This window comes from Puma concolor, chromosome A2 (assembly GCF_028749965.1).
Source record: "Puma concolor isolate L17-30 chromosome A2, mPumCon1.1.hap2, whole genome shotgun sequence".
In the NCBI taxonomy this organism is placed as follows: Eukaryota; Metazoa; Chordata; class Mammalia; order Carnivora; family Felidae; genus Puma; species Puma concolor.
The window spans coordinates 115,843,375-115,868,737 of NC_141668.1; the positions used below are offsets into that span (position 1 = coordinate 115,843,375).

A 25,363-nucleotide genomic window follows, 5' to 3' on the forward strand; every position below is an offset into this window, starting at 1 on the left:
TTAAAAGATGGACATCTTTGGCAGGGGAGGTCATTAGTCTATTGTTATCATTAATATGTTTTTTTAAGTTTATTTATTTATTTTTGAGAGAGAGTGAGCAAGGGAGACAGACAAGCAGGTTCTGTGCTGTCAACAGCAGAGCCCAATGCAGGGTTCAAACGGAATCGTGAAATCATGACCTAAGCCAAAACCAAGAGTCAGATGTTCAACTGACTGAGCCACCCAGGCACTCCACAATCATTAATATTTTTATCAAACTTAGCTCATTTAACTTATATAATCCTCATTAAATCCCATGAAGTACATACTATTTTCTTCCCATTTGAAAACTGACACAGAAGAAGTTAAGTAACTTTTCCAAAGTTCCAAAGTTACATAGCCAGTAAGTGTGATTGGAAGCCAGGAAACTGGCCTCTGGAGTTCATGTTCTTACTAGCAGAAATATGTGTACAGCATTTTTTTTTTTTTTTTTTTTTTTTGGTATTTTAGTGAGAGAGCACAGGAACAGGGGAGAGGGGTATGGAGAAGGGAGTGGGGAGAGAGAATCTTAAACATGCTTGGCTTGGAGTCCATCGTGGGGCTGGATCCCACGACCCTGAGATCATGATCTGAGGTGAAATTAAGAGTCGGACGCTAAACCTACTGAGCCATCCAGGTGACCCAAAACAGCTGAAATATGTAAAGTGGTATATAATAAGCACTGTATTAATGTTAGCTATTATTGTCATTTCTACCAAGATTAATATAATAATCCGTATCACATATGGCTTTTGTGAGAAATAAGTTAAAGTGTAAGAAGCACCAAACAGTGCCAGTCGTACAGCAGGTCTTCATTTAGATCTTTCCAGTCCTTACCCAGCCCACCTTTCTTTTCAAAAGGAAGAACATTTGTTCTCACTGTGCCCTCCCCAAGATGGCGCCATCCCAGCACCCAATCCGCCCCATTCAAGATGGCGTCCATCATTCTGAAAGCCACATTCCGTCCTTCTCAAGATGGCGCCAACACTAGCCCTTGTTACCTTCCTCTCTCTTCAAGATGGCCTTAGCTTAACAGTGGGCTTCTTTGACCCTCTCAAAATGGTGGCAGGCACACCATGCACAACATCTGACCCTTCCAAGATGGCGCCGGCGTCGCAAACTTTTCCTCTGTATTATAACAGCACTTCCGGTTGCGCCGGATGCAGGCGTTAGAGGCCTGCGGGAGGGCGTCGGTGCTTGTCCGCTTTGCGCTGGGAGCCTCTGGCGCCAGAATGGACCGGAGGAAAAAGCCTTTGGACGTTACTGCCTCTTCGGTGAGTGCGGGTACGGTGATGCTCCGGGGCTCCGAGTTCTCCTCACCTCCAGTAGACAAGAATCTCGACCTTGTGTGGCTTTCCCGCAAACAGGAACCCGAACCTGGCTTGTTTCAGTTGGGGACCCGGCCCAACTTTCTTACTGGGTTCTCCCCTCGGACGTACACCCGGACCGGGATTCCCTCCTTCGATACGGACCTGAACCTGATATCTTTTCCCCTTTAAGAACGTCCTTGCCCTTCTGCGACAACCGGGCCAGGCCTCGTTGCCAGTCGTGTCTCCCTCCGTGGTCGGAGAGGAACCCCGGCCAGTGCTTGCTGTGCAGACACGTTCCCCTTCCTCCTTTCTTTTCCAGTCCAGAGACCAGCAAGGTCCTCCCAGAACATGAGAGAATGTGACTTATTCCCCTGGATCCGAGAGCGCCCAGCGTCCCCTGACCAGGAACTAAACAGTTGTTAATGCACCCGTAGGTTGCGGTGCTTGCGAGTTGTAAGCTCTAACAGGACGTAAGCAGTTTTGTTAAACTAGCTACTTCTAAGAAGAAAACCTGCTCTGACGTTTCTGTGCACTATCTCGTTGAATTCACCCAGCTGCCTTAGAAAGTAGGTGCTATTAATATCCCGGTTTTATAGCTGATAACTTTGAGGCCCATTTAAGGCAAAGTGGCTTTCCCCAGTTTACATACAGAATTCTTAGTGATAGAACTGGCTCACTCAATCTGGTTGTCTCCAAAGCTGTTGCCTTTTCTGTTACATCAGAGCAAATTGCCTAATATTTGATTTAATCTTCAATTTACTGCAGAGTATTAGGATGCAAAGGAAGTGCAAAGGAAAACTTCTATGTGTGCCAATATTTGAGTCTTTTTTCCTTGTCTGATATTGAACTTTAGTGCTAGTTAGTATGTTTGAGCAAAAAGAGCAAAAACAGTATAAATAATAAAGTTATTCTATCCTGACAGGTTAAAATTAGCAGTAACCATAATAGGAATGTTCTCTGGGATGGACAGTTTTCAGAGCATCTTCTTTTTAAAATTCAAAAGTAGTCACAGAATAGGAAAATGTACGGCTAGAAAATGGAGGTGGTTAAGAAGGCTTAGAAGAAGAGGCTGTAAAGTTTTTGTGTTTAAAAGCTTAGATTATTAGGTTCTGGGATGACACTTCCTTTAGCATTAAATCCCTGCCAAGGCTGCTTTTAAACTGATGTCTTCCAAAATAGAAATCCTTGAACTCATTTTGATTCCCCTTAAAAGTCAATCTGTGATGCTTTATAAGTATCCTGTTGATAAATGCCCACGTGGAAGCACCTGGGTGGCTCATTCGGTTAAGCTTCTGACTCTTGATTTTCAGTTTAGGTCATGATCTCACAGTCCTGAGATTGAGCCCCGCGTGGGGCTCTGCCCCAAGTATGGAGCCTGCTTGGGATTCTCTCTGTCCCCCTCTCTCTCTCTGCTCCCCCTTGCTCTCATGCACACGTGCATGCTTTCTCTAAGCATTAAAAAAAATGCCCATGTGTATAGGGAGCTGTATCTGGACCTTTAAAATGGAAACTGTCGTTATATCTTTCTTTGCAAAGTAGACACTAGTGATTGGTACAGTGAGAGATAGGCATGGATATTCACCCAACTGCCCTGTTCCCTTTGCCCTGGCCTTTCCTGTTCTTGAACCCTGTGATTGAGCTAAACTTGCAGTTTCTAAAACATACATTCTTTTCATTCACTCAGTCCACTTTATTTCCAGCTGTTGACATCTTGCATATCTTTTTTTTTAATTTTATTTATTATTAAAAAAAATTTTTTTAATGTTTATTTTTTTGGGGGGAGAGGGGCAGAGAGAGAGGGAGACACAGAATCCGAAGCAGGCTTCAGGCTCCAAGCTGTAAGCACAGAGCCTGACACAGGGTTTGGACTCATGAACCCCAAGATCATGACCTAAGCCAAAGTCGGATGCTTAACTAACTGAGGCACCCAGGTGCCCCTTATTTATTTTAAGTAATCTCTACATCCAGTGTAGGGCTTGAATTCATGACCCTGACTGAGATCAAAAGTTGCACACCCCTCTGACTGGGCCAGCCAGGCGCCCCTTTCCTGTCTTTTTTTTTTTTTTAATTTTTTTTTTTCAACGTTTATTTATTTTTGGGACAGAGAGAGAGCATGAACAGGGGAGGGGCAGAGAGAGAGGGAGACACAGAATCAGAAACGGGCTCCAGGCTCCGAGCCATCAGCCCAGAGCCTGACGCGGGGCTCGAACTCCCGGACCTCGAGATCGTGACCTGGCTGAAGTCGGACGCTTAACCAACTGCGCCACCCAGGCGCCCCCCCTTTCCTGTCTTTTAAGGCTCAACTCAAAGCTGTCTCTGACCACTCTGGACAGCAGGAAATGCTCCTGCAGCTCAAATTTTATGCTATTTTCTTCCACTTTTTTTTTCTTCTTAAAGACTTTTTAAGCAATCTATACACAACGTGGGGCTTGAACTTACAACCTTGAGATCAAGAGTCATATGTTCCGACTGAGCTGGCCAGGTGCCCCTGTTTTCTTCCATTCTTTTTTTTTTTTTTTTTTTTGAGAGAGAGAGAGAGAGGGGTACCTGGGTGGGCTTAGTTAAGTATCAGTCTTTGGCTCAGGTCATGATCATACAATTCCGGAGTTCAAGCCCCACATCAGGCTCTTTGTTATCAGCACAGAGCCCTCTTGGGATTCTCTCTCTCTCTCCCTCTCTCCCTCTCTCCCTCTCTCCCTCTCCCTCCCTCCCTCCCTCTCCCCCTTCCCCCCCCACACTCTCTCAAAAATAAATAAACATTTAAAGAGAGAGGGAGTCTTAAGTAAGCTGCACACTTAGTACAGAGCCTGACTTGGGGCTCGGTCACGCCTCTATCTCACAATCCTGAAATCATGACCTCAGCCGAATCAGGAGTCAGACAGTTAACCTTAATGCTTAACCTTAATGGACTGAGCTACCCGGGCACCCCTTCTTCCACTTTTAAAGTCATTTATTACATCTTACTGGTATTATAAGTTACCTTTTTTATTAGATTGTAACTGAGGCAGAAGTGTTTCTATTTCATGTTTATATCCTGCTCTTCAGTACTCGGATAGTTGCTGAAGACATTTCTCTGCAGAAATAATAAATTGTTGTGATGATTATATGGGATTACAGTATCAGAGAGAAGGTGTTTAGTGTTGTTAATTCAGTCTGAATCTAATAGATGCAAACTTCATTTACTTTTGAGTAATTACCCGCCCCTTGCCCAGTGTTGAAGGTTAGAGTAGAAATACGTCTCCAACAGAGATGGAATGCATTATGACTTGACTTAGTTTGCACTGGATTCTATATTTAATTTTGTAGGAACTTTAAATCTTGCTTTGAGAATTACAGTAACTTGGAAATCTGGTCACTCATTAGAACTAACCCATCGTTTTTGTTTGCTTATTGGTTTTATTCTAGTTGGTAGACCTTAAGGCTGAACTCTTCCGAAAACAAGAAGAATTCAAACAAGAAAAACTTCTAAAAGATTCTGGAGTTTTGGGAAAACCAAAAACAACTAATAAGGTAAAAATAAGATCTAGTTATCTCCATTGATTCCAAACATGAGGGAATTATGCCATAATTAGATTTTTTGAAAGTCTCCTGGTCTCTGCTACATATAAAATTTCAGGGAAAATCCCTATCTTGTAGCTGAACATCCACATAAAATATATTATATTAAAATAGAAATTAGAGCACTTAAAAGCCTATTATAATGTTGTATGTAATTCTTTAGCACTTCTTTTGGAAAAGTGCATGCTCTAATAAGTGGTTTTGTACCTGTTCATGGAAGATCAGCTACATAGGTATTATAAATCCAAACAGAGAGAAACAATTAGATAATACAGTAATATAGCAGAAAATACCAAGATCTTTAAGAGTTGTGAATGGTTTTCCGATTTTACAGGTAATGGTACTTATTATTTGTATTACTGATTCTCTTGAGTTAAGTTGCAGTCATTCAGGAGATAAAAGATAGATGTGCAGTCGCGTAAAAGGAATTCTTTATAAATAATTTAGGGCTTTTTTTTTTTTTTCCCACCTCCAGCTTTTCCTTGTATAGTTTATATGCCTGACATAGGTTGGCTGTCAGAAGATCTAGTTTTCTCCATTGATCCATAAGATCTAATCTGTTTTTTTTTTCTGATGTATAAAAGTAGAGATTTTTTGCAATCATTTGGTATTTCTGTTTTGTCTTTTTAAATTAATATGCTGCAGAAACCAAGTATCTGGAGCAAACAGAATGTAGGAGTTACAAATAGAGCTGAGAAGGATGCAGAACAGAAGATTGAGGAACAGAAGACTTTAGACAAAGCAAGGTAGAGTTAAACTCTGATAAATGTAGTTGCCTTTGGTGTTACCCAAGCAAAGAAGTGAGAGTTCCACTTCACACTTTTGAATTTATAGGTTTAATTTTGTCATCTTTTCAGTCAAATACTACAAAAATATAAAATAGCCTCTAAAAATAATATCATTTGTAATCGTATAAGAAGATAAGACATAACCTCCATTTGGAACATGAAACAGAATCCAACTTTGAGCCTTTGTTAGGCACTAAGATTATCAACAAGTGTTGAAGAAATGTCCCTAGGAAGGTGTGGCTCTGGGCTACTAGGTGTTATGATGTTAGCATTTCGAAACTGAATTTTCCCTTTAACTTTTTATTTTGAAAAACTTCAAAGCAACAGGCTAATTGAAAGGATGCCTGGGTGGCTCAATAGGTTAAGCATCCGACTTCAGCTCAGGTCATGATCTTGTGGTCTGTGAGCTCATGCCCTGAGTTGGGCTTTGTGCTGACAGCTCAGAGCCTGGAGCCTGCTTCAGATCCTGTATCTCCCTCCCTCTCTGCCCCTTCCCCACTCACACTCTGTGTCTCTCTCTCTCAAAAATAGATACATATTTAAAAAAAAAAAAAAAAAGAATACAGTACCTGGGTTTACCAATTAATGTCTTTCCACATTTGCTTTGGCTCCTTTCTGTCTCTGGTGTGTGTGTGTGTGTGTGTGTGTGTGTGTGTGTGTGTGTGTGTGTGTGTCAGAGAAACTTTGTTAAACATCATGATACTTTGCCTCAAAATATTTCAGCATGTATCTCCTAAGAACAGGATATTCTCCTACATAACCACAATAGTGCTATCATACCCAAGAAATTTAACACTGATAAAATAGTATTATATACGATATGATCTATAGTCCGAGTTTACCAGTTATCCTGGCACAGTTAAATCCTTTATAGTTTGTTTTGTTTTAATTCAGAATTCAAAGATCACACATTCCATTTAGTCTGTCATTTTCCTTTCTTTCTTTCTTGCTTTCTTTCTTTCTGAGAGAGGGTGTAAGCAGGGGAGAGGGCAAAGGGGGGGGGGAGAGAGAGAGAGAGAGAGAGAGAGAGAGAGAGAGAATCTTAAGCAGGCTCCATGCTCAGCAGGGAGCCTGATGTAGGGCTTGATCCCATGACCCTGGGATCATGACCTGAGCTGAAATCAAGAGTCGGGTGCTCAACTGACTGAGCCATCCAGGCACCCCTCTTCTTTTTTAAAGAGGGAGAGCTTTTGTATATAGAATGACTTTCTTTTTTCTTCCTTTTATTAAAATTATTTTTTTAGTAATCTCTACACCCAACATGGAGCTCAGACTCACGACTGAGATCAAGAGTGGCATGCTCTACCAACTGATCCCGCCAGGCACCCCAGTTGTCCTATTTCTTTAGTCTCTTTTAGTCTAGAATAATTCCCATGCCTTTTTGTCATCTGTTGTGCCATTACTGTTCTTGGTGAGTCCAGGCTTGTGTCTGCAGTGTCCCACAATCTAATTAAAGTCTCATTAACTGCTTTTGGTAAGAATAAGATGTAGGCGGTGTGTCCTTCCCATTGGATCACAGCAGGAGGTTCACAATGTCAGTTTGAGTTATTGGTGATGAACTTTGATCACTTGGTTAAGATAGATTTTTTCACCGTAAAGGTCTCTTTCCCATTTGTAACTAATAATAATCTAAGGAGGGCAACTCTGAGACTATGAATATCTTGTTCACCAACATATTTCCACCCAGTGGAACCTTGTAACTTCTCAATTGTTAGACTGGTGATTTCAAAGTGATGATTTTCTAATTCATTCGTTCCATTTTTATTTTTTCATTCCATTTGTTAGCTGGCATTCTTCTGTAAAGAAGAACTCTTCGTTATTTACAGTGTCACCCTAGACTCAGAGGGAATCCCAAGTTTGAATGTCTGTCATGACTCATGTGCTTTTGGATCTATTGCGTAATAAAAACTCTGCACTTGGAAACAGTAGTTGCTAAGATTACTCAGCTCTTCTGGGTTTGAAAAAAAGAGGCAGAATATTAGCGCATTTGGGGAATTGTTTTTCTTAGTGTTTGACCTGTTCCCAGCAGACATAGCATATGTTAATTTTTGAGACATCTTTCTCACCCTACTGGAATATTCTCAGAATTCTAATTTGTTGAAAGGTGCCATAATCCTTTGTTATTTACTGTATATAACAAGAGTTTTCCTGGGTACTTTGCTGTGATTTTTTTTTTATCCAGTAACCTATTACATAATACTTTGGCTTCTTTGTGCTTATGGAGAGTCAAGTCTGTCCTTGGTCTACAGGACTTCTGAGTCTCCCCAGAGCTCAAGATGGGCAGGGACAGTCCTTTGAGGATGTAAGACCTTAGGCAAGTTACTTCTCCATTGAGATGTTCCTTATCTATGAAGTGAGGTGGTTAATACTCAGCTCATGGAGCTTTGTAGGGAATTCATTAAAGGAGATACATAGTGTTTGGCACATAGTTGTTCCAGATAAGTGTCCCATACTCTTGCCCTCTGAATTCCATCTTTCTTACTTGACTGAAGAAATTGTTCTTTAAAGTCTCTAATGACTTCCTCATCTACTAAATCCAGTGGTGGCCATTTCTCTGACATCTTCCTTGATCTCCGTTATTCATCTGGAGACTCTTCCTGCCATCTTTCTGTTACACTGCATCCAGGCTTCTTATGCTTTCTCATGTTTGTTTGTTTTTTAAGTGTATTTATTTATTTTTTGAGAAAGAGAGTGCCCGTGTGTGCTGGGGGAGTGGGGGATGGGCAGAGAGAAAGGAGAGAGAGAGAATCCCACTGAGAAGGCTCAGTGCTTCCAGTGCAGAGCCCTACACAGGGCTCAATCCCATGAATTGTGAGATCACAACCTGAGCTGAAATCAAGAGTTGCACACGTAACTGAGTCCCCCAGGTGCCCCTCCCACGCGTTCTTGTACCTGCCTCTTTCCTTATTTTGTGCCCCCCTCTCCTTTGCTCAGCATCCTCCACCATTGTGATCTCTGCTTGAACATATCAAGCTCATTCCTACTTCCTCCTTCCTCTGTCTCACTTGCTTTCTCCCCAAGATCCTCTCATGGTTGGCTTCTTGCTCTGTAAGCCTTAGCTCAAATGTCACCTTCAGAGAGGTTTCCCCTGGCTACCCTTTCTAGCCTAGTGTCCTCCTGGTTACTCTGTCCTCACACCTGTTTTTTTGTGGTTTGTTTTTTAAAAATTTTTTAGGTTTTATTTTCATTAAGACAGTAAGATTCTCTGATGACACAGCTTACTACGTTAAGCCCCCTCCGAAATAGAGTCCTTGTTACGGAAACAGTGCTTGGCATAGAGGAGGCCTGGAGGAAGTACTTGTTGAAGGAATGCATAAAATGGGAGAGGAATCTTTCTGACCTAGATGACGAAGATGCAGATGACGTACCTGATGGCATGCTTTCCGTGTGTGATCTAGTTACTCTCCATGACAACCCTAAGAGGCAGTGCTGTTTTTTTCATCTGTTACAGATTTAGGAACTGGGGGTGGGGTGGGGTACAAGAGAGGTGAAGTAATTTGTTCCAGAGCACACAGCCATGTGACCAAGGGACTTTATTGTCTCGGGATGCCATTAGAAGTGAAATTTTCCTTTATGATTAAGTGTGATTGATTCTTCGCAAGCAAAAGCTCACATGACTTCTTTGGGACTTCTCTTTACCATCATTATTTCTAAAATAAGGAATTGCTAGCCATCTTACTAAGTCTGTGTCCACTAAAAAGTAAATGTCACCAGAATTAACGTGACCAGTGAGGCTGCTTTATTGAAATACCAGGGTTGATGTTTGTTTTTTATTAGCTGTGTCATGAATAAATTACTCATGCTCTGTGTAATACATGTATGATGTATTCATGCATCATATTTTAGCAGACTTCTAAGAAGTTGATCTTTAGCTCCCTTAGAGAAGCCTAATGAGCCACAGATGATCAGGGACTCGTGCCTTAAAACAGTAATGCGAAGGGTGTGCATTGAACATGGTGATCCCTTTAGAAGGTTGCACATAGAAAATGTTTTTATTTAGACACCTCTTTCTTTTTTTGGTATTTAACTTAGTTTGCATTTGGAATCTTAATTCATTATTTATTTTCAGATACTGATTGAGAATTTACTATATACCAGGTATTGTTCTAGGCACTGGGATATAGTCATTAATAAGAGAAAGATGGGGCTTGTCCTCATGGAACTTACATGAAGTTGGCAATCAGGAGTGGCTGGGTCTGAGGGTCCCCTTAGGGTGGGGTGGTCAGCTCAGCCTCATCGCCAGACTGGGCCTCCTGGCAGATTGCAGCAGTCAGGCAGCCTTCACACGAGTAGCAGGCGTAAGACCATTTCTAATACTTGTCTTTTTTTTCTCCTAGGGAGAAATTAGAAGAAAAAGCCAAATTATATGAAAAAATGACTAAAGGAGACTTTATAGGTAAATACAATAATTTATTTATACTTCTTTATTTTCTGTAACTCATATAGCCCTGTGGTATTTCATTATTTATTAAAATAACCTTAAGTACGGGGAAAGATTTAAGAAATAACATGCATTACCTTCTGAGCCAGCACAGGGACGAGAAAATACATCCACAGTAATCTCTGATTGTCCAGTGTGCACCACATGTTAGGTGCTGTGAGGGGACAAACAAGGGTAGCATGAGCCAGAGTCTCTTCTCGGTCCTCAAGGGGATTGTCATCAGTGGAGGACAATGGCACGCAGAACAAAGCAAAGTTAGGAAATGAGGTCTAAATAGGCTACAATTAGAAACGATTCTACCTATATTAAAAAATGACTGAGGGGAATTATAGGTATATCAGGGTGTTGGAGTTAGGTTTCCTTGTCCCTATTTTCTATTTTTTTCTGTGATGTGCCTGTAATTGCTTCTAAAATAATAAGAAGATCCCCCTTTCCCCATACCCCCTCCCCCCCCAGAGAAGGAACGCCCAGCCTTACTATTTTTTTTAAAAATTTTTTTTTTTTCAATGTTTATTTATTTTTGGGACAGAGAGAGACAGAGCATGAACGGGGGAGGGGCAGAGGGAGAGGGAGACACAGAATCGGAAATAGGCTCCAGGCTCTGAGCCATCAGCCCAGAGCCCGACGCGGGGCTCGAACTCACGGACCGCGAGATCGTGACCTGGCTGAAGTCGGACGCTTAACCGACTGCGCCACCCAGGCGCCCCTCAGCCTTACTATTAGATAGCAGTAGAAGAGATTTTACAAGGCACTGCATTTTTCATTGCCAAAAGGCATGTGAGGAAGTCTTTAGGGAGAAGGTAGGCTCTAATAGGATCTCACAGGCTTTGGAGAGCTGGAGAAAGGGATTCTGCAGGGTAGAGTGGTGAGAGAAGATCAGCAGAGAGAGGAGAGGGCTAGTGTTGGCAGACAGACTAGTATGGCTGGGCCTGATGGGCTGGGAAAGGGGGCAGTGGGGCAGCAGCAGAAGAGGCAGGGCCGGAACCTTGGTCATTGGCTGCCCACACAGCCCACCTCCCTCTTTCCAGGCAGCAGAGGCATGTTCCCTGCCTGGCAGGGAGCCCAGCATGGGAGAGGTAGGCACTCTCAAAGCTAGGGGACATGGGGAGAGGCTGTGTCTTCCTTTGGATGAAGCAGCAGGGTGTCTATTAACCAGGAGGCCTCACTGTTATGTGGTCTTAGAACTCCGCTCTGAGAAAGAAAGTACATCTCTTTCCCATGTGAGTTATTTTGTGGCTTAAAAAAAAAATTAGTCTTTTTTTTTTTTTTTTTTTTTTTAATTCAGACTTTACTTGTATCGTTAATATAGAAATCAGGTCAAAGGAGTGTGCCTGTGGACCTGGGGATTTGGTTCTGTCCAGGATGGTGGGACCTGATAGGCCTGATAGGCATATTGGATATTTGGGCAAGTTAAGTTTTGGAGCCTCAGTTATTCTCCACTGTACCTTGGGGGTTAACACCGGTACCTGGTAACAGGGAACCTAATACCTGTTCCATAGAGCTTAATCCTGTACTCAAAAACCTCAGAGAAAATTCAGCATAGTGAAACTTAACGTAAATGTTATTTGTGAGTATTTCAACTGTCTTGGGTTAAATTGAATTAAAGTCACGGGTTGCTATTTAACTTTCAGCGTATATGTTTTAGCTCAAGCATATTATAAGCTATAGGTCTTACCCGTCTCTGTATGCACTACAGATCCTGGCACCATGCCTTGCCTGAAAGTGGTGTTAATTGCATTGAAAAGAATTCAGATGACTTCTTTTCCCTATATTATGACCCTTAAAACACCATACCACAACAGTATAATTAGGGTTGGTAATAATATAGCCCCTTGATTGGGGAGCTACATGTAGTAACACAGGTCTGTTGCTTTGGTCTGGCGACATGAGAAATGCAGTCCTGCTTCTATATTATGTCATTGGGTGAATGAGTCTCTTTGAAATCACGTGGTTTTATCTTAAAGTTACATTCTGAGACCATATTGCTCACTCATTGTATTGACGAGGCAACAGAAGACTTTAGACTCTTAAGATTTTTTTAGTGTGGTATGTGTTTCTGATGGCACATTTGCAGCTCCACGGTTAGATCCCGCAGTGGCTCTGTGTCTTTGTAAACTTTCAGGGGGTGGTGGGGGTGGCGGATGCATCGACTAGTGAGCCGTCCAGGGGGAGTGTGGCCTCCCAGTGGTGAATGTGACTGCTTCATATCAATTCCATATGTGGTTTACATCTTTGAAAAGAATGTCAAAAATCTGAATATTGATTTTTATGTCTTAGATGAAGAAGCGGAGGATATGTACCTTGTGGATTTCACACAGAAGATCATAGACAAACACAAAGAGATGGAGGTGTTTGGTGCCAACAGAGATTGTAGGAAGGCAGGAGAAAGAGACGATGATGAAGAAGATCTTTCTGAAAAAGATATACCTCCTCCCCAGGACCCCGGTGAAGAATGGTTGGTGATAATGACATTAATTGGTCATGTTAACATTCTCAGACTTGTGTTTACTTTTTTTTTTTTTTTAAGTAAGCTCTGCACCCAACATGGGGCTTGAACTCATGACCCTGAGACCAAAAGTTACATACTCCACCGACAGCCGGTCAGGAGCCCTGTCTCGTGTTTACTTTCTGAAAGTGATTTTGTTTGGATGCTATCAAACCATTTCTCTTCAGTCTTCCTCTCTTTCCTTTAAGATTGGATTTACAGAAACAGTGGCTCCAAAGAAGAAATAATTAACAAGACCGAGTCAGGTGCAAAAGGCATTAATACACCTGTTTGACTGATGTGGAAGTGTTGTTTAGACAGAAGCGTATTCCTTTCTTACCTGGGCTGCTGCCCAGGTCATTATTCAGGCATTGTGGAGAGTCACTGTCCAGCTGGTGGTGATCTTCATTTCCACAGAAAAAGGCAGGCAGGACTCTGGCTGGGGCATTTCTGGCAGTGTCGTGTAGGCATTGTGGACCTCGGACCTGCATAGCAGGTCTTTCACTGGCAGTATGACCTTGATCAAGTTCCATCCTCACTGAGGCTCAGTTTCCTCACCTGTAAAACAATGAAGCCTGGTTTTCCTTATTGTTTGCCTTAAACTCCCTTCAGGAAGTAAGAGTATGTTAAGCTACCCAAGAAACTGCTCTGTGGAGTAGAAGCACACATGTTGTAAGCTTTTATTGAAATTATTCTAAGTTTTACCTACATGTACGTGAATGATGGGGAAGCAAACTAGTCTTTTCCCTATGAGACCAATATGTCAATAAGTAAAGAGACCAGAATGAAAAGTCCCTTCTAAGGATTTTCTCTACTGAAGACTGTGTTTGCAAACTTGTTCAGACGTAGTTAAAATTGCATAGAGCTGCACTGATGCTGTAAAACTGAGAATAACCCCGCCTGCCCACCCTCTTGCCAGTGCAGAGCCTACCCACCTTCTCTTCCAGGCTCAAATATCCTCATTATTGGGATCTTTGTTGGGAACCGCTCAGGATAGTTTGCAGCACTTGCTGACCTTTTGTCAGCTCTTGGCCCCGTCGGTAGGAGTCATCGGTGAGCTTAAGAGAGCAGGTCCGGCTACTGAGGATTGCAGGGACCTCACATCTTCATACTACCGAGGGTGTCCACGTTGTCCGGAAATAACATGACATTGGGATAGAACAGATGTTATCTGCTTTCTAAAAATTTACATTTGGGCTAGGTTTTCTGGCTGCATACTTTGGGTTGTTAAAAGCAACCCAAAGAGAAGCACATACGACGTCGTCTCTTCTACTGATGCTTTTCCTCATCGTTTCCAGTATGAGCGATTTCTCCCTCACCCGAAATCTGGTAGCACTTAGATATGCTTCCGACTCCTTTGGGTCTTAGCTTCTCTTTATTATTGACACACAACTGGCCTCGTTACTAGAAAAAAAATTCGAGACAAAACTTTGGTACTTCTTATATCCTCCCTGCTGATGTTAGGAAGCGTTTCATGGGCACGGGCCTTAACTCTCCCTGAGAGCGCTTTGAAGATGCCATGACTCTGAGCCCTGCCATATTACTCTTGTACCTCAAGTAATTGTTTTCCTGGAGCTTGTTCAGTGATTGCTGATTACATAGAGCACTTGCTGACTACTGTCTTGCCACTTCTGTTTTGAGGGGATCTGTACATTTTAGAGACCTTCTCCAGAAACAGAATAGCCTATGATTGCTTTTCATAGCAGAAATCTCATCTCCTTTGAAAGGTTTAATGTCTTTTTTTTTTCTTCCTAATGCTTGTATGATTACTAGCAATTTGTCAGTGATTTGAAGAGTTTGGAGGGCAATTGAAGGTGTCACATGCCACCATATGGTGAAGGAAGACGCACCGCAAGCAGTTCTGACACTTTTTTTGTTTTTAAATTAAGCTCCAGAATTGTAGCTACTTGTAAAATCCTTTTGGTAGTTAAGTTCCAGGTGGTGGAAAATCTTTCCGCAAAAATACTGTAAATAATTACTCAGACCATCTGGCTAGATGATTTTATTTCTCTATTCATTAAAAAAAGTGGAGGGGGGAGGGAGGAAGAAAGAAACTGCCTTCTGCAGTTGGAGGTTTTATTTCTCACAGCAATCAGCGTCAGGACTATAGTAATAGATTCCCAGACATTCAGTTTCCAAGTCATGGGCTAACAATTGGAATCAGCACGTGTAAGAGGAAAGAAATTGCCAACAAAAGCAGAGCCACATACATGAGACTCTGATCTTGAGTTGCACCAGCAGTACTGACCCCTTTCTGTGTTTTTAGCCCCCTGCTAAAGGCTATAGGCAATTCCTTGCCCATAATTAAACAATAAATCTGTTGCATCATAATGCAGTTGAAATGTTTTCCATGAAAATCCGTCCATATTTCCTGTTGGAAGTAGGAGTATTTCGTTTTGCCTTGATGTCTGCCTGGTTCCCCTGACTGTAACTTCTGTCTGGTTTGGGCAAAGCTAGAGAAAGCGGAACTAAAAGTAAAAGATAATAGACTGGCCCACCACTGAGCTGCTTTTGCAGTACAAAATGTGTGTTGCTTGGCTTCCTCCTAATTAATGAGTCCTCATAGTAATCCTGACTTGAGAAATTTCTAATTGGAAGGAGCTGTACCAATTAGAAGAAGTAAAAGAAAGAATAAAAAGTCAGGTTTGCAAAGACAGAAAATGAGCAGGTTGAGCATGGTACAGAGCAAAGTTATGCTGGTAAAATATGTGGAATTGTCTAAACCAGACTGAAGGAAGTTCTGAGGTATTGTGGCAAGGGTCTGTGTGGGGTGTTTTTATTTTATTTATTTTTTTAAATGTTTATTTTTGGGAGAGAGCAAGAGAGCATGCACACAAGCAGGGGAGGGGCAGAGAGAGAGAGAGGGAGACACAGAATCCGAAGCAGGCTCCAGGCCCTGAGCTGTCAGTGCAGAGCCCGATGTGGGCCTCCAACTCATGAACTGTGAGATCATGACCTGAGCCGAAGTCGGACGCTTGACTGACTGAGCCACTAGGCACCCTTGTATTAAATCACAGACATATATGATCAATCATTTTCTGCATTTTCTAAAACTAAGGTTTAACAGAGGGCACAATGAGCTTATTGTGTGTCAACTTAAAAAAAAAAAAAACATGTTCTTATCCGTGGTTATGGTCTCTCAGGGTTGAGAGTGTTTCTTGGTAGTGAAGCTTACATTACTTTTTTACTGTGCACCTAGTCTGTAACTTAAGGAACCATATGTCATGTACAAAGCCTTCTTCACATGTTTTCACTTTTATTTTAGGGTGGATTATGTGGATTCTTTAGGGCGATCTCGCCGCTGTATGAAAAAGGATTTGCCAGATCTGCTGGAGATGGATAAAAATCTTCAGGGGAGGCTGTAAGTATGTGATATGCAAACCGCTGCCCAGGTCTGAAATGCAGACATAGGGATTGTTTTATGGGTGAGGCTGCTTTTAGTTCATTGTCTTGACGGTCCAGTAAGAAGGTTTTTTTCTTGATGCGTAAGAATATTTGCTGAAGAACTCTTCTATGGTTAGCACACACACATAATCCACACTCAGGGAACAACCTGAATAGTTGATCATCCATATTGTGTAGCTACTGAAAGGGATGAGTTGGAAGCTATATCTGTTTACTTGGAAGGGTGTCTGATTATCAGAGTTAAAAATATAGAATGAGCCCAAACCAACAAACAAACCTTTGTGGAGAAAGATATTTAGGAATATATACTTGGTTATCCCATAGCAAGTAAGAGCACAGAGGTGGTTAGCTTATTAACTTTATACTAATTTTTGCATTTTGAAGCAAGGGCCTTATTGCTGGATTTTTTCCTTTAGAGCCAGAGACATCTAAGAGATAACTTGCTAGTACACTCCAGGGAATAAAATTCCCCTCACCAAGGGCAGTTTTGATGTGGAAAGTCCACCTTGTCCAAGTCCTTCAGGTTCAGATCGGCCTGGGCTCAGCACAAGGAAGGAAGTGCAGGAGCCCTGAGCTACCTGACACGGGACAGGAGACACTGCCTGGCTGCAGTGTTACGCAGCTGACCATGCAGCCGAGGCCCTGGCTTCTTCCTCCCCTTTAGCCCAGAAGGGGATGGGAAGGAAAGTGGTTTGTCTCAAGTGCTGAGGCAAGATTCTGTTGCACTAATGTAACAAGTCAGCTGCTTAATTAAAGAAAGATGAAAACAGTTTTTGCAGTTTCCCAGTGGTATTGTGGGTCAGAAAATTCTGTAAGGAATTACCTTATCAGCTAGAATTACTTGCCCATGATCCAGCTTACTGAACTGAAGTATTGCTGTCTCACAGCTCTTACCTAAATATAGCTTTGCTCTGTCCCCCTACTAGTTTCGTTAGTCCTGCTAATGAGAAAACCTTATTATCTGAAGATATGAGAAAAGAACTTCAGCGCCAGCAATGGGAGGAAGAAGAAAGAGAGGCCTTGAAAAGGCCGATGGGGCCCATACATTATGAAGACATTCGTGAAAATGGTATAATCATCTTGCAGCTTTTTAAATCTTTTTTTTTTTTTTTTTGGACTAATGGCAAGCATAAAGGGAAATATTCATAAAGCTGTAGCTCTTACATAGAAATAAAAGATTCTGATTTTGAAATTGAAAATATCCCCTTTGTTTGCTTTATAGCCTAAAAAATACTCTTGTTGGGAATATCTTTCTAACAGAGGGCCTGCTAATCATAAGCAGGAGATCGTTTTGGCTTAGCTGCCTTTTTTTTTAAACTTGTGTCAAATATTACTGCGTTTCTTTTTGCCTTCATTGGAAATTTAGCCTGACTCTAATTTGTTAATCAGGGAACTCTAATCTTCTGAAAAATTGTGACTTATTTCAGAGGCCCGGCAACTTGGTGTTGGATATTTTGCCTTTGCCCGAGATAAAGAGTTGAGAAACAAGCAGATGAAAACGTTAGAGATGCTACGTGAACAGGTAAAAATTAAATTCAGAATTGATGTTAAGTATTTGAGAGCGGTTTGTTTCTTGTTGGACCATATTATGGAAATGGTCTATTTTTTAAATTGATACTCAAAATGGCCTTTAAAAAAAATTTTTTTTTGTAACATTTATTTATTTTTGAGACAGAGACAGAGCATGAATGGGGGAGGGTCAGAGAGAGAGAGAGAGACGCAGAATCTGAAACAGGCTCCAGGCTCTGAGCTGTCAGAACAGAGCCCGACGCAGGGCTCGAACTCGCAGACCATGAGATTATGACCTGAGCCAAAGTCGGACACTTAACCGACTGAACCACCCAGGCGCCCCGGCCTTTTTTAAAAAATATTTATTTAATAGTTAATATTCAGAGCAGTGATGGATAAAAGTACCTTAAATAAACTTTCCATTTTATTAAAGATTAATATTTCTGATAATTAGTAAATATTGTGGCCATAAACCAGATACTGTATTATTACTTTTTAATTGATGTATAATTAACACATAACATTATGTTAGTTTCAGGTATACAATATACTTATTCAGTATTTGTGTATATAGCAAATTGATTGTCACATTAAGTTTAGTTACTATCTGTCACTATACATAGTTACAAAAATTTTTTTTCTTGTGATGAGAACTTTTAAGATGTACTGTCTTAGCAACGTTCAAATATGCATTACAGTATTATTAACTGTGATTGCCATGTTTTCCATTACATCCCCATGACTTACTTATTTTATAAGTGGAAGTTTAAATACCTTTCGATTCCTGTCACCCATTTTGTCCACCCCCTACCCTCACTTCTGTCAACCACCAATCTGTTCTCTGTACCTATAAGCTTATATTTGTCTTTGTTTTTTTTTTCCTTAGGGAAGGGGGTTAGATTCCACATATAAGTGAGATCATGCAGTATTTGTCTTTTCCTGTCTGACTTATCTCATTTAGTATAATGTTCTCAAGGTCCATCCATCTGGTTCAAATGACAAAATAGACTTCTTTTTTATGGCTGAGTAATATTCCATTCCTCCCACCCCTTCTGTATCCATTCATCCATTGATGGACACTTAGGTTGTTTCCATGTCTTGGCTGTTGTACATAATTCTGCAGTGAACATGGGGATGCAGATATCTTTTTGAGTTAGCATTTTCATTTTCTTCAGATAAATAAGCGGAACTGGAATCACTGGATCATATGGTTAATTTTTTGAGGAACCTCTATACTGTTTTCCATAGTGACTGCACCTATTTACGTGCCTACCAACAATGCACAAGTGTTCCCCTTTCTTTACATCCTTGCCAACATTTGTTGTTTTTAGTCTTTTTGATAATAGTCATTCTAATAGGTACAAGACGAAAGCTCATTATGGTTTTAGATTTGCATTTCCCTGATGATCAGTGATATTTAGCATCTGTTCATGTGTCTGTTAGCCATCTGTATGTATTTTTGGAAAAATGTTCAAATTACCTGCCTGTTTTTTAATCGGACTGTTTTAATGTATATATTAATCCCTTATCCGATAATATGATTTGCAAATATATCTCCCATCCAGTAGGTTGTCTTTCATTTTGTTGATGGGTTCCTTTGCTGTGCAGAAGTTTTTAGTTATAGTCCCACTTGTTTGTTTTTGCTTTTCTTGCCTTTGCTTTTAGTGTCAGATCCAAAAAGTCATTGCCAAGACTGATGTTAAGGAGCTTATGGCCTATATTTTCTTCAAGACGTTTTATAGTTTGGAGTCTTGTGTTCAAGTCTTTAGTCCATTTTGGGTTAATTTTTGTATATGGTGTAAGATAGCGGTCCAGTTTCACTGTTTGCACCTGCCTGTTCCTTTTTTCTCACATGATTTATTAAAGAGATTGTCTTTTCCCCATTGCATATTATTGGCTCCTTTGTCATAAATCAATTGACTGTGTATGCTTGGCTTTATTTCTAGGTTCTCTTTTCTGTTCCACTGATCTTTGTGTCTGTTTCTATGCCAGTGCCTAACTGCTTTGATTACTATAGCTTTGTAATACAGTTTGAAATCAGGAAGTCTGAGGCTTCCAGTTTTTTTTTTCTTTCTCAAGAATGCTTATTCATGGTCTTTAGTGTTTCCATACAAATTTTAGCATTGTTTGTTCTATTGTGAAAAATACTTGTTGCAATTTTGATAGAGATTGCATTGAATCGTAGATTGCTTTGGATAATATGGATGTTTTATTAATATTCATTCTTCCAGTCTATGAGCATGCTATATTTTTCCATTTCTTTGTGTCTTCTTCAGTTTCTTTCATTGTTGCTTTATAGTTTTCAGAGTACAAGTCTTTTACCTCCTAGGTTAAATTTATTCCTAAGCATTTTATTCTTTTTGATGTAATTATAAATGGGAATGTCTTCTTAATTCTTTTTCTGATAGTTTGTTACTAGCGTATAGAAACATAACAGATTTTTGTATATTGCTTTTGTATCTTGCAACTTCACTGAATTCATTTATTAGTTCCAACAGTTTTTTGGTTGGTGTCTTTAGGGTTTCTATATATAACATCCCGTCTTCTGCAAATAGTGACAGTTTTATCAATAAACTATTATTTATCAGTATCAGAATGCTATTATAGTTTTATGAATGTAATTGCTATTCTATTTTGGTGTTCCAGACTTTAAAATTATAGCTGCTTAGAACTAACTTATATAACTTTGATGTTTTAAATTTGGTTTTAAATATGGTACTTTTAGAGTGGCCTGGGTAAGAAAATAGAGAGTTATTTAAGGGATTTATTTAAGGGATTAAGGAGTAGAACAGAATTGGTTGGTTTCCTTGAATGTGAAGCATTCCAGGGCGCTCTGTGAACACTCGCTAAACTTAGAAAACATGCCAGAGGGCTTGTATAAGAGGGCCTCCTAGGTCTCTGTTTTGAAGAGCTCAAGGCTAGCTGCCTAGTGGTGGCCTGAAATCAATTAATTAGTCTGTTTTTTAAGATAAAATTAATATTTAATCCTTTAAATTCACTTTTAATAATTTTAATTTGAGAAGAAATATTGTGAATTTGATTTACAGTAAATTTCTAATTTTCTGTTATATTCAGACAACAGATCAGAGAACAAAACGAGAGAACATAAAGGAAAAGCGAAAGGCTATGTTAGAAGCAAGGCTTGCTAAACTCCGACAAAAAAAGATGAAAAAGTCAAAAGAAGATGGAGCAGAGGAAGAAAACAAAGGTATATCGTGGCTCATTGTGTCTGAACTTCAAAAGGAAAATCTTTAGTTCCACTGATGTCTCAGTGAACAGGACTGACAATCTGGAAATGAGCCATTTAGTTTTATTCTCTAAGCAAGCAGGGTACCTTTGGGGTACTGCCGGGAGCAGTTTTTTATAATCCACGTGGTGCAGAATGACACTCGAAAGAATCTTTTTATACAGACAAGAATATTAATGAACAGGACATTGTGTTACTTCATAGAAGGGCCTGGCTTAGTAAACGAGACTTCACTTAGAGCAGAGATGTTTTAAGATAGAGTTTTGTTGTACACACACATTTTAGACTTGGTTTCTTTTGCTATGGCTATAAGTTTTTTTGGTTATTGTGCATTAATTTATTTTAAAGGAGAAATATATTCACAAAAGTCACGTAAGAAAGGAAAGAATTTACGAGTATAGACAGCTTCTGAAAGGACTGTCACAACACGTGGAAACACCACATGGCATGTTGTGTCCCTGAAGGCTTCTGCTTGCTGCGTGAGCTACCCTAGTCTGGGCTTCACTGCCATTCCTGAGACTCCTGCATGGACTGGCTCCAACGAGCTGGAAGTCTATTTTTGGTTTTAATCCTTTGGAGGTGGTGGGTGTCTAGGCAGGTAGTAGCTCTGCCCCACGTGGTCACCCAGTCCCCAGCTTCCTCCTGTTTTCCTGCTTCTGCCGTTCCTAGAGTGATGCTCTACCTGCAGGGTGGAAGCTTGCTCCCTACCACCTGTTCATGGTCCAGCCCTAGGGAAGCGGGAAAGAGGGGAGAGGAACCTGTTGCTTCTTTAGGAATGTGAATTGGAAGGCCCACACAACCATGCATTTACAACCCACTGGCCTGAATGCAGCTGCAGGGGCCCCTGGGGAATGGCCTATCTAGCGAGGTGGCCACATCTCTAACTGAAACTGGGGGCAGGGCGTTCCATTCCCAAAACGAAAAAGGTGAGTGTGGGTATCAGGAGCATGTTATACAAGCCTCTCCTGCTCACATGGAAGCCTTGTGCTAAGCCATCGGCCATTTTCTATTCTGAACACAGCTTCAGTTTAGCTTTGAAAGGAGACAAGAAACATTTAGGAATTGGAAGATCATCTGTTTAGTTTTGTATAAATGCTGTGTTCCTGTAACGTGTTAAGCTCTGCATATTGTTTCTCTATTTTTTGCTCTACTCCTGAACATCTGTCATCTCTCCAAGATGTGGAGCGCCACACAGTGTTTTTTGAAAAATCCACTTTCTTTTAAAATCTAGCCAAAGGTGAAGAGCCTATAGCCCACTGCCATACCCCAGCTCTTTGTCACTCCAAGTTCTCTTGCTTTGTCTGAGACTCTTATTTTAGTGGAGTAACTGGGGGTTTCTGGTCCTTCAGTTGTCGGTCTGGGGAAGCAGGGTGGCATAGTGGGAAGCACAGAGACTTTGAAATCCATCCTACCTGGGTTCGGATCCTGGCTCTTGTCACCTTCTACCTGTGTAGCATTTCTGAGCTTAATTTTCCTCATTTATAAAATAGGAATACTAACCCTGACTTTATGAGGGTTATTATAAGAATTACACAAACTATTGTACACAAGGTACTTAGTTCACTCCCTGGGCCAAAATAGGTGCTCATTAAATACTGGCTGTTACTTTTACTCTCAAGATGAGCATGTTCTATTTAATGTTTATTTTAATAATAGCTTTAAGTTTTATTATAGTGATGTCTTATTCTGTTGCAAAAAAATAGATGTTATTGGGCCTTTGCCACCAGAACCAGAGGCTGTGCCAACCCCACGTACTGCTGCCCAGAGCAGCAAAGTGGAAGTCATCGTTCAGGAGAGGAAGGATACCCGCCCGGGAGTGCCGCATGTCCGAGAGTGGGACAGAGGAAAAGGTAAGGGGTGGGGGGGGCGGGTTCTAAACAGGCCTTGCACAGACTTTTCCAGTTCATCTCAGAGTGTGATTCTCATGAGTCTTAGTGTAGAGGCTTTTGAGGCTCACGGAACTCTCCAGATCTTTGAACTGTTTCTTCTCAGTACCCAGACCCTAGCTGTTTGTAAACAGGGACACTAGAAAGTGTGATTATAGAAGACCAGGGTCTACAACAGGTCATTTCAAAAGGACAATTTTTTTTAGAAGCACTGGGGGAAGTTTTTAAAAATTTGTGCTACCCTCGTGTGGCTTTACAGCTTTGGAATGCCCTTTCTCAGGAGCCACTTTTAAAAATCTTACAAGGTTTGGTATTTCAACGTCCTCTGTGTTTTTAGCAGCCTCCTTTACGTTTAGTTGAAAATAGTCTGCATGCCACAGGATTCACCTGGATTCACGTATGGTTCTGTTGGGTCATGCAGATTTTTCCGTAAATTATTTCTGTAAATCTACCATGATGCCCACAGCAGCTTCTTGTTGGGGGAGACCAGGATTTATGCCTCTTTGAACAAGATTGTTACAGTAGTGCATTAGCTCACCCTGTTTGAGCTGATGAGATCCAAGACTCAATAAAGGCAAATAGGCCAGTGCATTTGGTTAGTGCTAGTTAGAAATAGAGATGAAATGCCAAATTAGATTTGGACTTTCGTGTCTTCTAAAACTCAGTAAAGGCCAAAATTTGTATTTTGTTGTGAAGTACCTACGTTATGTCTAGCAAATGATTTGAGTGTTTGGTTTTTCTGTATTTCTCTCTCAGATGTAATTTTAGTGCCTTTTTGGCAATACTTCCAGAAGCTACCAGCCTTCTCCGCCAGAGCCTTCCTTGAATCTTCCCCATCTGGAAGTAGTCACTCCCTTTGCTTAGCCTGCTGCTTCCTTATATTTTTGTAGGCCTTACGTATACCTCGTATTATATTATTGCTTTCCTTGCTATCTCCTCCAGAGAATGGGAGTTGGCATTTAAGAAGTATGTGTAATAATCGAAAAGTAATAACAATAAAAATTCAACTGATTTGGTCTTTACTTCTAATAATACTCTTTCTTATTTTTATTAGAGTTTTCCTTTGGGTTCTGGTCGAAGAGGCAGTCAGATCTCCGGGCTGAGAGAGATCCTGAGTTTGCCCCACCATCGGATTACTTTGTGGGTCAAAAGAGAACTGCTTCCCTCAGTAGCGAGACGTGGAGCAGACCTGCAGCTGCACCGAGCGACCCAGGACAGTGCTCTGGCCAGAGTCGTGACACTGGCTCTTCACATCCACCATCCACTCCTGCCCCCAGCAGCCCACCACGAGCCCCGACAGTCACTTTTGAAACTCTGGATGATATGATATCATATTACAAACAAGTGACATGAACTTCCAAACCGGTCTGATTTGGGTCTCTACTGTGGATAGTGCCTTCTTCTCCTAAATTGGGGAAGATAATTTAATTTTAGGGACTGAATTGTACCTGTTTCCTCCCATCCTTTCCCTGGAAGACACAGACTTCAGGTTGGATTTGTCTGTCAGCAAGGAAGAAAGTGAATGGTACCATGGGAATTCTGTGGCCACTTGGCTGTTCATTTTTTTCTAATTGATATGGAGCCCTGTCCTTCTGGATTTATGTGTAAGCTGTCATGTACGACCCCGAAGAGCTCGTAACCCTGTTTCATAACCACTTCCTTGGCTTACCTAGATTTAAGGGTTCCATTCCTTTCCTTTTGCAGATACTAGAGTGCAGCTTTCTTTGTTCCAAGGATTCAGCTTCCATATCAATTCCGTATCTGTCGGGAGGTGTGTTAGGCTGTCAAAGTGGCAAATGAGGGGACACTGTGGGGCAAAGTGATCTAGTCTCCAAGAGGACCATGAAGCTGGTGGACTATTAAGTAATAACATTTGAAATAAGACCAGAGAGGAGAACTTCATAATCCAGAAAGGTAGAGGGTGAAGTCACTTATCTTGTCATCCCATCCTAAATGATGGTTGTCGCCACACATGCCTAGTGGGCATTCGGTAAGTGTGTGTAGAGTCCCTGGGGCACATGTGGAGGCTGCTCAGCCTGGTCAGAGAGTGAGATGCTTCTTAGCTTAAGGGTTAGTTTTTCAGCTGGGCCTGCCTCTCTGTTGCGTCCACTGTAGGCCCTCATCACTCTCAGGAGCCAAGTCACCTCAGAAGTCTGATTGGAATAGACCTGAGCTGGAGTAAGAGGAGGGAGGTCCCTTTGTCTTTACTAACAATGAGCAGAGCTCCAGAAGCATTTCCTGTGCCCGCTGCACCTCCGTGTCTTTACAGCTGCAGACAAGCAGTGGGAGTTGGCCCATAGGACTCCCTGTAAGAATGTGCTAGAGCAGGTCTTTCAGGTACCAGAAGGAGCCTGCACTCTTGGGGCTCTGATGCACATAGTCTCAGTGTTATTGATGGGAATGCCCCCTTCTCATTACAGATTGCAAACTGCAGTGCAGAGAAGGTCAATGACTTGTCCAAGGTCATGTAGCATCCGTATGGCAGCTCTGGGACTTCAGGGCAGTTTATTTAGGCTCATGTTTGCTCTAGCCTCACTTTCTCCAGTGCCATCTGCTCTCAGTCTTGTCCCAGTTATCAAATAGTATTAGATGAAAATCCCATATTCTTGCAAACTTAACTTCTGAACTCCATGTCAAAGGCAAAGTTGCCTGCCCTACTAAGGGTCATTCTGTCAGCCTGATCAGGCAAATACCTCTTCAAAAAAAATTTTTTTAA

At 41.3% G+C, this 25,363-nt stretch overlaps 1 protein-coding gene across 1 annotated transcript; it reads left to right on the forward strand.

The window, feature by feature from the left end:
- The first annotated feature begins 1,155 nt into the window (after window positions 1-1,155).
- CCDC174 (coiled-coil domain containing 174) lies at window positions 1,156-25,358 on the forward strand. The gene is made up of 11 exons (XM_025922159.2): window positions 1,156-1,292; window positions 4,734-4,838; window positions 5,532-5,632; window positions 10,012-10,070; window positions 12,393-12,570; window positions 15,866-15,961; window positions 16,932-17,074; window positions 17,433-17,527; window positions 20,590-20,722; window positions 22,465-22,611; window positions 23,702-25,358. The coding sequence occupies exons 1-11, from the start codon at window positions 1,179-1,181 to the stop codon at window positions 23,998-24,000; spliced, it is 1,470 nt and encodes a 489-aa protein (XP_025777944.1). The 5' UTR covers window positions 1,156-1,178; the 3' UTR covers window positions 24,001-25,358.
- Window positions 25,359-25,363: the final 5 nt, after the last annotated feature.